Source organism: Callospermophilus lateralis, chromosome 14 (assembly GCF_048772815.1).
Source record: "Callospermophilus lateralis isolate mCalLat2 chromosome 14, mCalLat2.hap1, whole genome shotgun sequence".
NCBI lineage: Eukaryota > Metazoa > Chordata > Mammalia > Rodentia > Sciuridae > Callospermophilus > Callospermophilus lateralis.
The window spans coordinates 49,538,700-49,550,847 of NC_135318.1; the positions used below are offsets into that span (position 1 = coordinate 49,538,700).

At 37.2% G+C, this 12,148-nt stretch overlaps 1 protein-coding gene across 3 annotated transcripts in view; it reads right to left on the reverse strand.

Annotated features, from left to right (window-relative positions):
* Nucleotides 1–4,131: 4,131 nt before the first annotated feature.
* The window catches only part of Xpo1 (exportin 1), a 40,793-nt gene continuing 32,776 nt past the window's right edge, over nt 4,132–12,148 (reverse strand). For all 3 annotated transcript variants that reach the window (XM_076834045.2, XM_076834046.2, XM_076834047.2), the window contains 8 exons: nt 11,816–11,999; nt 11,337–11,443; nt 8,824–9,018; nt 7,877–8,045; nt 6,542–6,676; nt 6,300–6,459; nt 5,938–6,034; nt 4,132–5,173 (listed from right to left, as the gene is read on the reverse strand). In XM_076834045.2, the coding sequence (XP_076690160.1) occupies nt 5,027–5,173; nt 5,938–6,034; nt 6,300–6,459; nt 6,542–6,676; nt 7,877–8,045; nt 8,824–9,018; nt 11,337–11,443; nt 11,816–11,999 (1,194 nt within the window). In that variant the 3' untranslated portion in view covers nt 4,132–5,026. The remainder of the gene's footprint in view (nt 5,174–5,937; nt 6,035–6,299; nt 6,460–6,541; nt 6,677–7,876; nt 8,046–8,823; nt 9,019–11,336; nt 11,444–11,815; nt 12,000–12,148) is intronic.

The following is a 12,148-nucleotide window of genomic DNA, read 5'->3' on the forward strand; positions in this document are numbered from 1 at the left end:
GGCGCACTGGGTTTGATCCTTGGCACCATATTAAAAAATATATAAACAAATAAAGGTATTGTGTCCATCTACAACTAAAACGGATTTTTAAAAAATATTTTTTAGCTTTAGGTGGACACAATATCTTTATTTTATTTTTATGTGGTGCTTAGGATCGAACCCAGTGCCTCATGCATGCCAGGCGAGTGTGCTACTACTTGAGCCATATCCCCAGCCCCAGATTTTATTTTTGTTTTTTTAAATGGACAAAGGAGGGGCTGGGGATGTGGCTCAAGCGGTAGCGAGCTCGCCTGGCATGCGTGCGGCCCGGGTTCGATCCTCAGCACCACATACAAAGATGTTGTGTCCGCCGAATACTAAAAAATAAATATTAAAACTAAAATAAATAAATAAATAAATAATATTAAATGGATAAAGGAGCTGGGCCCAGTGGTATATGCCTGTAATCCCAGCAGCTCAGGAGGCTGGGTTCAAAAGCCAGCTTCAGCAACAGTGAGGCACGAAGCAACTCAGAGAGACCCCATCTCTAAATAAAATACAAAAAGGACTCAGGATGTTACTCAGTGGTCAAGTGCCCTTGAGTTCAATCCCCAGTAACTACCTACCCCGCAAAAAATGGATAAAGGAAATAATTGGAATTTTAGATACCCATTTTCTCAAACAACCTCCCTTGCAACCAAATGACAGGTCCGCATATGAACTTTCCCAACTCTTAGGCTCTTTCCTCAATCTCTAATTTTTCCTAGGCTTTAGGTTTTTAAGTTTCATTTATTAAATTAAAAAAAAAAATGTAGTTGTACATGCACACGATACCTTTATTTATGTGGTGCTGAGGATTGAACCGAGTGCCCCACACACGCAAGGCAAGCACTGTACCACTGAACCACAATTCCAGCCGTCATTTATTCTAGGCATTGTAGATGGTGACTTGAATAATAAAACGGTGGTTGAATAATAAATTGCCACACAATTTTTTTTTTTTTTTTTTGGATGGTGCTGGGGATTGAACCCAGGGCCTTGTGCATGTGAGGCAAGCACTCTACCAATTGAGCTGTATCTCCAGCCCACTGCCACACAATTTCATGGGCATTTTCAGCACTTGAGTCTTAATGAAAAACTTATTTTACTCTTTATGGAGTCAGCTGCCTGTTCTTTATTTTCATGTCTTTTGTCCAACTCTGGAGAATTCTAGTTCCTTTAACATATTTTATTTTTTTCCTTAATGGAAGACCAATTAAAAAAAACTTTTTTTTTTTTTTTTGGTACCAGAGGTTGAACCCAGAGGTGCTTTACCATTGAACCACCTCCTCAGCCCTTTTTGAGAAAGGGTCTCACTAACTTGCTGAGGCTGGCTTTGAACTTCCAATCCTCCTGTCTCAGCCTCCCAAATTGCTAGGATAACAGGCATGAGCCACTGCAAGCAGCAGTACATAGTTTGTTTTTTTGTGGTAATGGGAATTGAAACCAGGGGGACACTTTTTCACTGAGTTTACAATTTCTTTTCCTTTTTTCCCCTGAAACTAAGAGGGTAAAAAGCTGGCCTCAAATTTTCAATCCTCTGCTTCAGCAACTTGGGTTGCTGGAATTTAATTTCATTGAAGGCTGGCTTTAGATACTATTTTTTTTTTCTTTTTTATATTTACTTTTTAGTTGTAGTTGGACACAACAACTTTATTTTATTTATTTATTTTTATGTGGTGCTGAGGATCAAACCCAGGGCCTCACATGTCCTCTACTGCTGAGCCACAACCCCAATCCCAGATACTGTTTTTAAAAACAGATCTGAGCTGGGCATGAAATCCCAGCAACATGGAGAGGCAGAGGTTAGGATCTCAAGTTCAAAGCCACTAAGCCCTAGGCAAAATAGTGAGACCCTGTTTCAACATAAAAAATAAAAAGGGCTGGGAATGTGGTTCAGTGGTTACCCAAAAATAAATCTGAAAAATAACTAACCAGATGCAAACTGTATGGAGAGAGAAGATGTTAACTAAGACAAATGACTACAAATGCAAAGCATATTTTCCATTTGGAAAAGAAGCAACAAGTGACATTTCCCTAACTGGGGAAATCTAAGTATATATTATGGATTTTTTTGCTAGTTTTCTACGCTTACTGAGGATGTATCCCACAAAGTACAAATGGAATAAATGGGGACAAGTACACAAGTACTATTTACAAATTAATAACTATATATATTTTTCCCTTCTAAAGCCTTTAGATAAGCTAGTCAGGTACTATTTACAAACTAATAACTATATATATTCCTCCTTTCTATAGCCTTTAGATAAGCTAGTCAGGTACTCTCTACACCACCAGCTTCATAAATTTTGGGAGGCTTCTAAACAAAACCAAAACCAGTCAAAACTTCCCTGACTGAAAGTTTCCACAAAACTTTCCTCATCCTGACATGGCTTCACAATGAATGAATTCAGCCAGACAGAGTGGTGCAGACCTAAAATCCCAGAGATGCGCCAGGCTGAGACAGAAGGATCACAAATTGGGCTGGGGATGTGGCTCTAGCGGTAGCGCGCTCGTCTGGCATGCATGCGGCCCGGGCTCGATCCTCAGCACCACATACACATACAAAGATGTTGTGTCCGCCGAAAACTAGAAAATAAATATTGAAAAATTCTCTCTCTGTCCCACTCTCTCTTTAAAAAAAAAAAAAAGGATCACAAATTCAAGGCCAGCCTCAGTGATTTAGTGAGGTCCTCAGAAGCTTATGAGACCCTGTCTCAAAAAAACAAAAAGGGCTGAGGAAATTTTGGTAGGGCACCAATAAAATGCCAAAACAACAAAAACACCACCACTCAGCTGACCACTTTCGTGGAAGATAACCATTATGCACACCAAATTCAACTCCTGACCCCCATTTTTTTTTTCTTTGAGGTTTGGAGTATGAAACCCAGATAAATATGCTCCATCTACACCAATAACCCTGTTTATTATTTGGATGGATGTGATGGTGGAGCATACCTGTAATCCCAGTGACTTGGGAGCCTGAGGCAGGACATAGAGTTATATGGTTCAACACCCCTAGGTCCAACCCAGAGTACCTTAAAAATCAAAGTAAAAAAATCTAAGATGACTTTGACTGCCTTTACCATTTTAAGCACCTGAGAAAGAGAACACACTATCTTTAGTATTCTTCAAAGTGTGTTGATAATAGCAAATAAATAAATAATAGTTTTAAAACAGGTCTGTTGCCTAGATTGGTCTTGAACTCGAAGGCTCAAAATGATTCACACTTGTGTAAACCTCACAAGAACAGGGCTTCATGCCCGCACCACCAATCTGAGATACCAACGGAAACACCACTGTTTATAACAAGAATTAAAAAAAAAAAAATTAAACCTAATTCGAAGTTGGCTTGACGTTATAATAATCTCCCACCCCATTTCTTGGGTATTAGGAATTGAACCTGGAGATGATTATCACTGAACTACATTCCTGCCTGGTCCCCCCTTTTTGTTGGGATGGGGGTTTTACTGAGGATTGAACTTTACTGAGCACTGACCCATCCCCAGCCCTATCCTGAATTATTTAGAGACAGGATCTGAGTTGCTTAATGCCTCACTTTTGCTAAGGCTGGTTTTGAATTCGTGATCCTGCCTTAGCCTCCCAAACTGCTGGGATTACAGGTGTGCACCACCAAGCCCAGCATCCCTGGTCCTTTTTAAGACAGAATCCAGGGCTGGGGATGTGGCTCAGGCGGTAGCGCGCTCGCCTGGCATGCATGTGGCCCAGGTTCGATCCTCAGCACCACATACAAACAAAGATGTTGTGTCCGCTGATAACTAAAAAATAAATATTAAAAATTCTTTCTCTCTCCCTCTTAAAAAAAAAAAAAAGACAGAATCCATATTACTAGGATTATAAACATGAGCCACTGCTCCTACCTCTCCCACCATTTGAAAGGCTCAAGACTTACCCTTTTATTTTTTATTTTTTAGTTGTAGATGGACACAATATTTATCTTCATGTGGTGCCAAGGATTGAACCCAGGGCCCCACACATGCTAGGCAAGCATTCTACCACTGAGCCACAACCCCAGCCCTCAAGACTAAACCTTAGAAATCTTAAAACCACATCAATTAATACAAGAATAATTTTGAGTCAATAAAGGGAAAATAAATGTAAACCAAGTTTATTTTGCTTTTTTTAAGTAGTGTTCTTAAAGCACTACAGCTTGGTAAACAATGTAAATTAGTATAAGTCATCTCAAAAGCCAGAGTTCTGTTTTGTTTTTTTAATGAGTTGTTAAAAAGATGCAGACTATTCTAACAGGATAAATATTTTTAACCATTTCACTTTGAGTTAATGAAGGCTCACAAATGAGCAACACTCCTCATTGAGGAAAACAAAAAGCTGTTGTCGACAAGCGACAGCACACACACACAAAAACAAAAAGAACTGTGTAAAAATAACTAACTGTGTTCCCATATTTTTTGAAGTTGCTTTACAATGGGATGATATGCACATGATCTTGCTGCAAACTTGCCATACAGACTTGTAATACATGTAGTCTAGACAGACGATTCAGTCCAAGAGGTGCTAACTTCAGACAATGCAGCACTATAATCCTTTTAACAACGCAATTTGTTTTACTCATTACCTTTTCTTCTAGACTGAAATACAGGCTAAAAGAAAATGCTCCCTAATTAAAATTGGTATTGTTTACAAGAAAAATTGTATAATTTTGCATTAGAATTTACAAGTTTATGTTCAAATTGAATTTTTATCTTCCCCCCAAGCCCTGCCACAAAATGGGCATGAAGTAAAATTTTTTAAAAATGCCTTAATTTTCAACTTCATGCAAACTAAATAAAGATGACCAAAACAAAAGCTTAAACAATGGAAGGATATTTCACAGAAAATTTCTTATACAAAAAACACATAAGAAAAAGGGCCACTAGGTGACATTTTAATTTACAAATTGGCATCATTTTGGTCGACAAATATCCAGATACTATTCTTGTCTGCCAACAAGAGTTGAAGAGGAAAAAACCTAGCATATCTTCAGATTTTAATCACACATTTCTTCTGGAATTTCATGTGGATTAAGGATGCCAGGGACAGACATTTGAAGTTTATGTTTCTCTTCCTGGGCCTGTCGAAGGGCTGTTTCTCTTTCTTCCAAAAACAGATCAGATGTGTCTTCACCTGCAAATTCCTGTGAAAAAAAGTAGAAACATTAACTGGGTTTTAAGGTCTAGTATATTAATACAATACTATATAACTGAATTAAACCCAATGTTGTTGGAAATAAAGAGGTTACAAGGTAGATACAGCATGATCCCAAATATTAAATATTCTTCAGATGCAACAATATTAAGAAAGGCGTTTCTCCTAAGGTTAATGATAGTGATAAAACCAAGTTTGTTTATATTCTTGGGTTCCACAACTGGGCTTCAGGTAATTATCACATTCTGTACACTCTCTACAGCAACAAAACTAATTGAGTCAGGAAAGAGGGTACTTCCTTACAGTTTGAGCCATTAAAGAGACTGAGGTGGAAGATAATAAGAATCCTGACTGTGGAGTGAGGGATAAAAAAGATAGAACCTCCAACACAATAAATGCATTTTGAAGAAAAAATACTGAACATCCTATGATACCGACTTTCTTTGGTACTAGGGTTTGAACCCAGGGGTGCTTAACCACTGCGTCCATCCGCAGCCCGACTTTGTATTTTATTTAGAGTTAGGGTCTGAGTTGCTTAGTGCCTCACTGTTGCTTTGAAATCTCGATCCTCCTGCCTTAGCCTACTACTACCAAGCTGCTGGGGACTACCCTGCCCCAATAGTACATTTTTAAAAAGCACACCTGTTTTACACATTGTGAATTAAGTTACTAATTCTGATACAATTAATTGCACTAAGCATTAATATTTACTGCAAATATATTATATAATATTAACTGCAAATAATTACATACCTTTATCTGTACTAAGAAATCCCTTAGATGTTCCTTGAAAGCAGGAATATCCTGATTTAAGCTGAAAAGCCCCGTCACAAATAGCTTTACTTGAGCACTACAAAAAACAAACAAAAAAAGAGCATTAAATCATTAAATAATATTAGAACAAATAAGCAACAACAAAAACCCCAAACCCCCAAGCATTAAAGTTTACAAAATTACTCTTAAAATTATTTACTGGGATTGAACCCATGGCCATGCACATTGTAGGTAAGCACTCTACTACTGAGTTACAACCTCAGCTCTAAGTTGTAATCCCCAATATCCCACCAAAATGATTTTAAAACTCAAACAATGTAGTATTTATAAAAATAATTTACTCTTGTAGATGAGGGAATGCAGACTTAAGGAGATTAGCCACATATTCCTGAATAAACATTTGGTTGTTAACAGGATTTCCAGGATTTAGTGGTGTACTGATTTTTCCTTCTTCAACCAAATTAAACATATATGCAAGAATTGATGCATGCATTGTTAAACCTGTTGATGAGAAGGAAATCATTAACTCAGATGAAATTTAACAAGTAGAACACTTAACATTTTAACAAGTTTAAATTCCTACCAGCAGTATGTGAGGTGTCTGTCACAACAGAAAAGATATGCTGCAGAATATCACAAAAATAAGTTTGATAGAAACTCTGAGCTGCAGCTTCTTCTTGTGCAACATTTTGTAAGAGTGTAAAAAGTATCTGTAAGCCTGAAAGAGAAAGATCAATGTAAAATCATTACCAACCAATAAACATTCATTCCAAGTTTATTCTCCCCTCTTCTATTGAGGACTAAAAATTGTGTACTTCAATTTAATTGTGAACCAGCAATGGAGTACAACTACATTGAAAGCTGGCTTACTTTTGAGACTAAGTAAGACCACCCCTAACGTTCTTACTGCTTCTGAAAGCTCAGCTGAATACACATATACTGCCTAAAACAGGTAGCAAAGTTAGGTGGAATTTACGTTACATGAAATTACTATTTTAAAACAAATAAAAACCTACAATGCCAGAATATTCTTTCACTTGCCCTAGCTGATCCTAAGTGTCATAGAGAAAAAGCATATATGAGAAAAGGAAAAAACCACTACTGAGGATATGGAATTAAGTTTAAGTGATGTTCTCCCTACCCATACCTAGGCCCTTCTTGGCACAACTCAATTTTGCCTAGGGACTTAAGCTTTACAATAGTTGATTAAACTACTTTTAGACACCCACACATAGGGCAGAGGGGTAGGAGGGGAAGGGCATTAGAAACCATGGTGGAATGTGATGAACATCATTATCCAAAAGGACATGTTAAGAAGACATGAATTGGTGTGAATACACTTTCTGTATAGCCAGAGAAATGAAAAAATACGCTCTATATGTATAACATGAGTTGTAGTGCACTCCTCTGTCATGTAAAATATAATAATAAAAAAGACAAAAATAAAATCAAGACAAATGAAGTGATACTAACCTATTTACAACTATTAACTATATTTTATCAGACAATCTCCCTTGTCATAGGAGATGATGTTTCAAGGACCACAGTGGGAACCTGACACCAAGAAAATACTGAACACTGTATACATTATGTTCTCTCCTACACATATCTAAATTTAATTTATAAACCAGGCAGAGTAAGAGATTAATGACATATTATCAGACACTTTTGGCAGTTAATATGGAGTATGCATATGCTAAAGGGATGAACTATTCCAGGCAGCTCAGAAGATTTCACTATGCTACAAAATTAAAACTATTCATTAAAACTAATGAATTTATTTCTGAAAAATTTCCATTTAATATTTTAGGATCTTGGTTGATTTCAGGAAAACCTCAAGCACTGAAACAGTGGATGAAGGGGAATCTTCTGTACAGAATTTGAATGGAATCTAAGTATACTTTTTCTGTGTATTTACCTGTATCTGCAACATTCCTCATCGTGTGTTTGAAAGCCCAAATAATGGAATCCAAAACAAGTTTAAACTGTGTTGGTGGAATAGCTAGGAAGGCTGGGAAACAATGAGAATTTACAGCCTGAAGAAGTAAGAAAAAGTTCGTTCTGTGTTCAGGATATTCTTCAAAGTCCTAAAAATAAGGGATGGGAACAAAGTTAACATTTTAATGCTTTATTTATGTGAGACTGGAGGGAAAGGGAAAGGCTTACTTCAATATAACTGCTGAGTTATCAACGGATCCCATAAGAAAAAATGCCTCACAATGGTAAATCCAAAGCAAATAGAACCCACCATTCAAGGGTGGTGAAACTATGCCTACCACACACATGAAGTAGATTTAATGAACTTAGAAGGACCACATACTCATACAGCAAATTCATCAAAGCCCGTGTAATTTGGTTGGGCACGATGGCACACAACTGTAATCCTAATAATTTGGGAATCTGAAACAGGACATCCAACTTTTCTTTCAGGGTTAATAACCTTCTTAAAAGAATATCAGACATTCCTTGAGTTTTCGTCATTAATTCCTAGGTGTTATCATATATATAGGCTGTACACAGACATAATTTTATTTGTTTTTATGTGGTGCTGAGAATCAAACCCAGTGCCTCACATGTGCTAAATCACTAAGCTACAGGCCCAGCCCTTACCCACTTCTTTCCACATGCATGTTAGTTAAGAGCTGTACCACTGAGCTACCTCCCCAGACCTATCCTTGGTTGTTATCAAGATTTTGTATACATTAAACAAAACAACAACAGCAGCATAACCCTGACCTAGACGTTAAAATGTTTAATTTTGAGTCCTGAAAATGATGCTACCCTCAGAAATACCACTTACATATTCAAGAATTGAGCAAATATTCCAGTATTTCCAATTGTCTAATTAAAATATAAATCACATACCTTATTTATCATATTCAACGTGCATTCAAAAACAGCATCAAATATTTGAGGTATCTCAGCTGTTATATGTCCCCCTAACTTGTTGACAATAATGGCCATGGTACTAAGCACTTCCGGTTCTCTAGCCGCTGGGACATTTCTCTGGTAATCAATGAGAACTGCATCCAACAGAGGAGGAACAAAATTTTCAGCTACCTGTTGAGGGGGGAAAAAAACTTCCAAGTTTTAATCTAGGTACTTATTATTATAAACAGTTTTTTAAGACTTAGGTTGATTATCTGCTGAAAATGGAAACCCTGTGTTTTTATAAGTTTTTCTACTCTAAAAAAAAAAAGTTTCTTTTCATTCTGGTAAACTGGGGTGGGGGTGGGGGTGGGGGTACAGGGTATTGAACCCAGAGCCTTAGGCATCATGCTACATAAATGTTCTACTACTAGGCTATACTTCTAATTCCCTTTTGTTTTTAGCAGGAGACCAGAAAAATAAAAATTAAAACTGGAAAGGCTCTTAGACACAGTATGGTTCAAGTCTATTTTATAATAAGAAAAGTGATGCAGAAAAATTTAGTTACTGGCTCCGAGTTAGGACAGGACCAGGATTCTAGGAATAATATATAAGTACATTAAAAATCAGAGTGTCTAATTTACCTGTTTCTTAAATGGATTAATATCTGCAAGCTCCAAGAATCATACTAGACCTCTAGAAGACACATCAATATATGCAAATTAATAAGTATTTTAAAAAAAACAAAAGATAAAAACCATACATTCTTAGAAAAAGAACTGGAGTTGGGTGTAGTGATGCACACCTGGAATTCTAGTAGCTCAGGAGGCTGAGGCAAGGAAGTTGAAAGTTCAGTCAGCCTCAGCAACTGAGTGAGGCCCTGAGCAACACAGCAAGACCCTATCTCAAAATTAAATAACAAAAAAAGGCTGGTGGGCTGGGGATGTGGCTGAAGCGGTAGCGCGCTCGCCTGGCATGCGTGCGGCCTGGGTTCGATCCTCAGCACCACATACAAACAAAGATGTTATGTTCGCCAATAACTAATAAAAAATAAATATTAAAAAAATTTAAAAAAAAAAAGGCTGGGGATGTAGCTCAGTGGCTAAATGCCCCTGGATTAATACCAATACCTTAAAAAAAAAAAAAAAATCCTATAACTGTGCCAAAACCATTAACTTTTCTTTTTGTAAAAAATAGATTCTGGGGGCTGGGGATATAGTTCAGTTGGTAGAGTGTTTGTCTAACATGCAGAAGGCCCTGGGTTCAATCCCCAGCACCACAACCACAACCACAACCACACACACACACACACACAATACATTCTGTATGTCACATAAAATAAATAAGTCATATTTCATTTAAGAAGACTATTAGTAAACTGGAGACAGTGGTTGGTGAACACTTGTAATCCCAGTGGCTTAACCCAGGGTGAGGCAGAAGAATCATGAACTCCAAGCCAGCCTCAGCGGTTATGTCCTAAGGACTACTTAGCTGGAGATGGGGTTCAGTGGTTGAGCACCTTTGGGTTCAATCCCGGGTTATCCCCCAACCCCCCAAAAGGACTAAAGGACTATTATTAATGTCCTACAATACACAATATGAGTCTGTTAAAATTTGCTGGATGTGGCAGCCTGGACAACCTAGCAAACCCCATCTCAAAAAAAGGTAGGGTTCCAAGTTCAGTGATAAAGTAACTGGCTGCCTAGGCCATGCCAGGCCCTGCCAGGGTTTAACTCACAGTATTACATAACATCATTCTCATCGGTGCTCCTGAAATTTGCCCAACCTACTATAAATTAGCATCTTCAAAATGTCTTTGAACTCATTTTTTGCCTGCCATCTTCTGTTGTTGGTGACACTACCTAAGGCCAAGGGCTTGCCTATGCTAGACAATTTGTTTAACACTGAGCTAAACATCCTCAGCACTTAATACAGTTTTGATCACACAATACACATTTCAATTTTTATTAACAACCTTAAGAATTGTTTCAAGTAAGTTTCTTGAAAAATAAATCCTCATAAAGAACAATATGAAATTTCCAAAGTATTAAAGTATACAGCACACTTTTTGTTAACCACCATTGAAATAGTAACTGTAACGGGATAGGATGTTTTGGTAATTACGCAAGGCTCAAATGAAGAAAAACACATAACAATATCTAAGAATAATTCACATATTAACAAGTTGAGGCATATCAGGCCAGTTTTAATTTCTCAAAGCTATTTCAGTTCCTGGATATCACATGAGATTAAATCTTTGATGTGTATACTCAATTACAAACAAATGGTAGTTATGCAGCTATATAAATTGCTCCATCACGGGGAACACAAAAACTACTCCCAAGCTTCATTAATCAAACCTCCCCTGTCCATGGGAACCAAACAATAACCCATTCTCAGTTATTTTATTATCACCACTCTTTCATACTTTCTCTTACTGATGAACAGATTTGGGGGGCGGTAGAGCATAGTATTGTAACATAAAAGCCATCAAAACAAGTTTTACTTACCATCTGTGGATCATTGGATCGGCTCACCCAACCAGATATTAACTTTAAGGTTTCCCTTTTTACTGTTCTCATACTTCTAATCAGTGGTTGCTTTGTAACCATCTCGCCTAAAAAATAGGATCAATTAGAATCTAACCTGAAATTAATAATTAGGAGTTTCTGCAATGCCATTACTTTCTGTTTAACATAAAAATTTTAAGCCAAAAGTACAGAGTTTACTGGAAAATAAACTTTTAAGACAAGGTTCATGGCTGAGAATGGGGGAAGGGAACAGGGGATTACCTTGTGCATGGCAAGTGGGTACAAGCATTAAGCTATACCCCCAGAGGAAAGGCCATACAATTCTTTAGAAAATGTCTAGGGTCATCTAGGACTTCAGAAAATTGATACAGGTCTGTGAGAAATAATAAAGTTTAACCTAAAGCAGTGACTTGTTACATAGCATTCTTATCATTCTGTAATAATTCAGAGTTACCTACCATTAGCCTGGATAGCTGCAGAAATATTTTCACTGAGGCACTTATATACATTAAGCATATCTAAATAAATTCTTCCAAGCTGAATTACAAAGGGATGTCCAACAGCTTTGCAGGCTCTCACATTTGTTTTTAATATGCTACCAAGCTGCTTGACTGTTTCAGGATCTTTCAGTATATCCACATTCTGGAGTAGGTGGAAAGAAGAATTGTCATTGTAATTATTAAGATTTAAAACACAGACACCCACAATACTTCCCTTATGAAAAAGCACCATCCTATTTATTATTTCTGATATGAAACAACAACTTGAAAAAAAACCCAGAAGTCTTCATT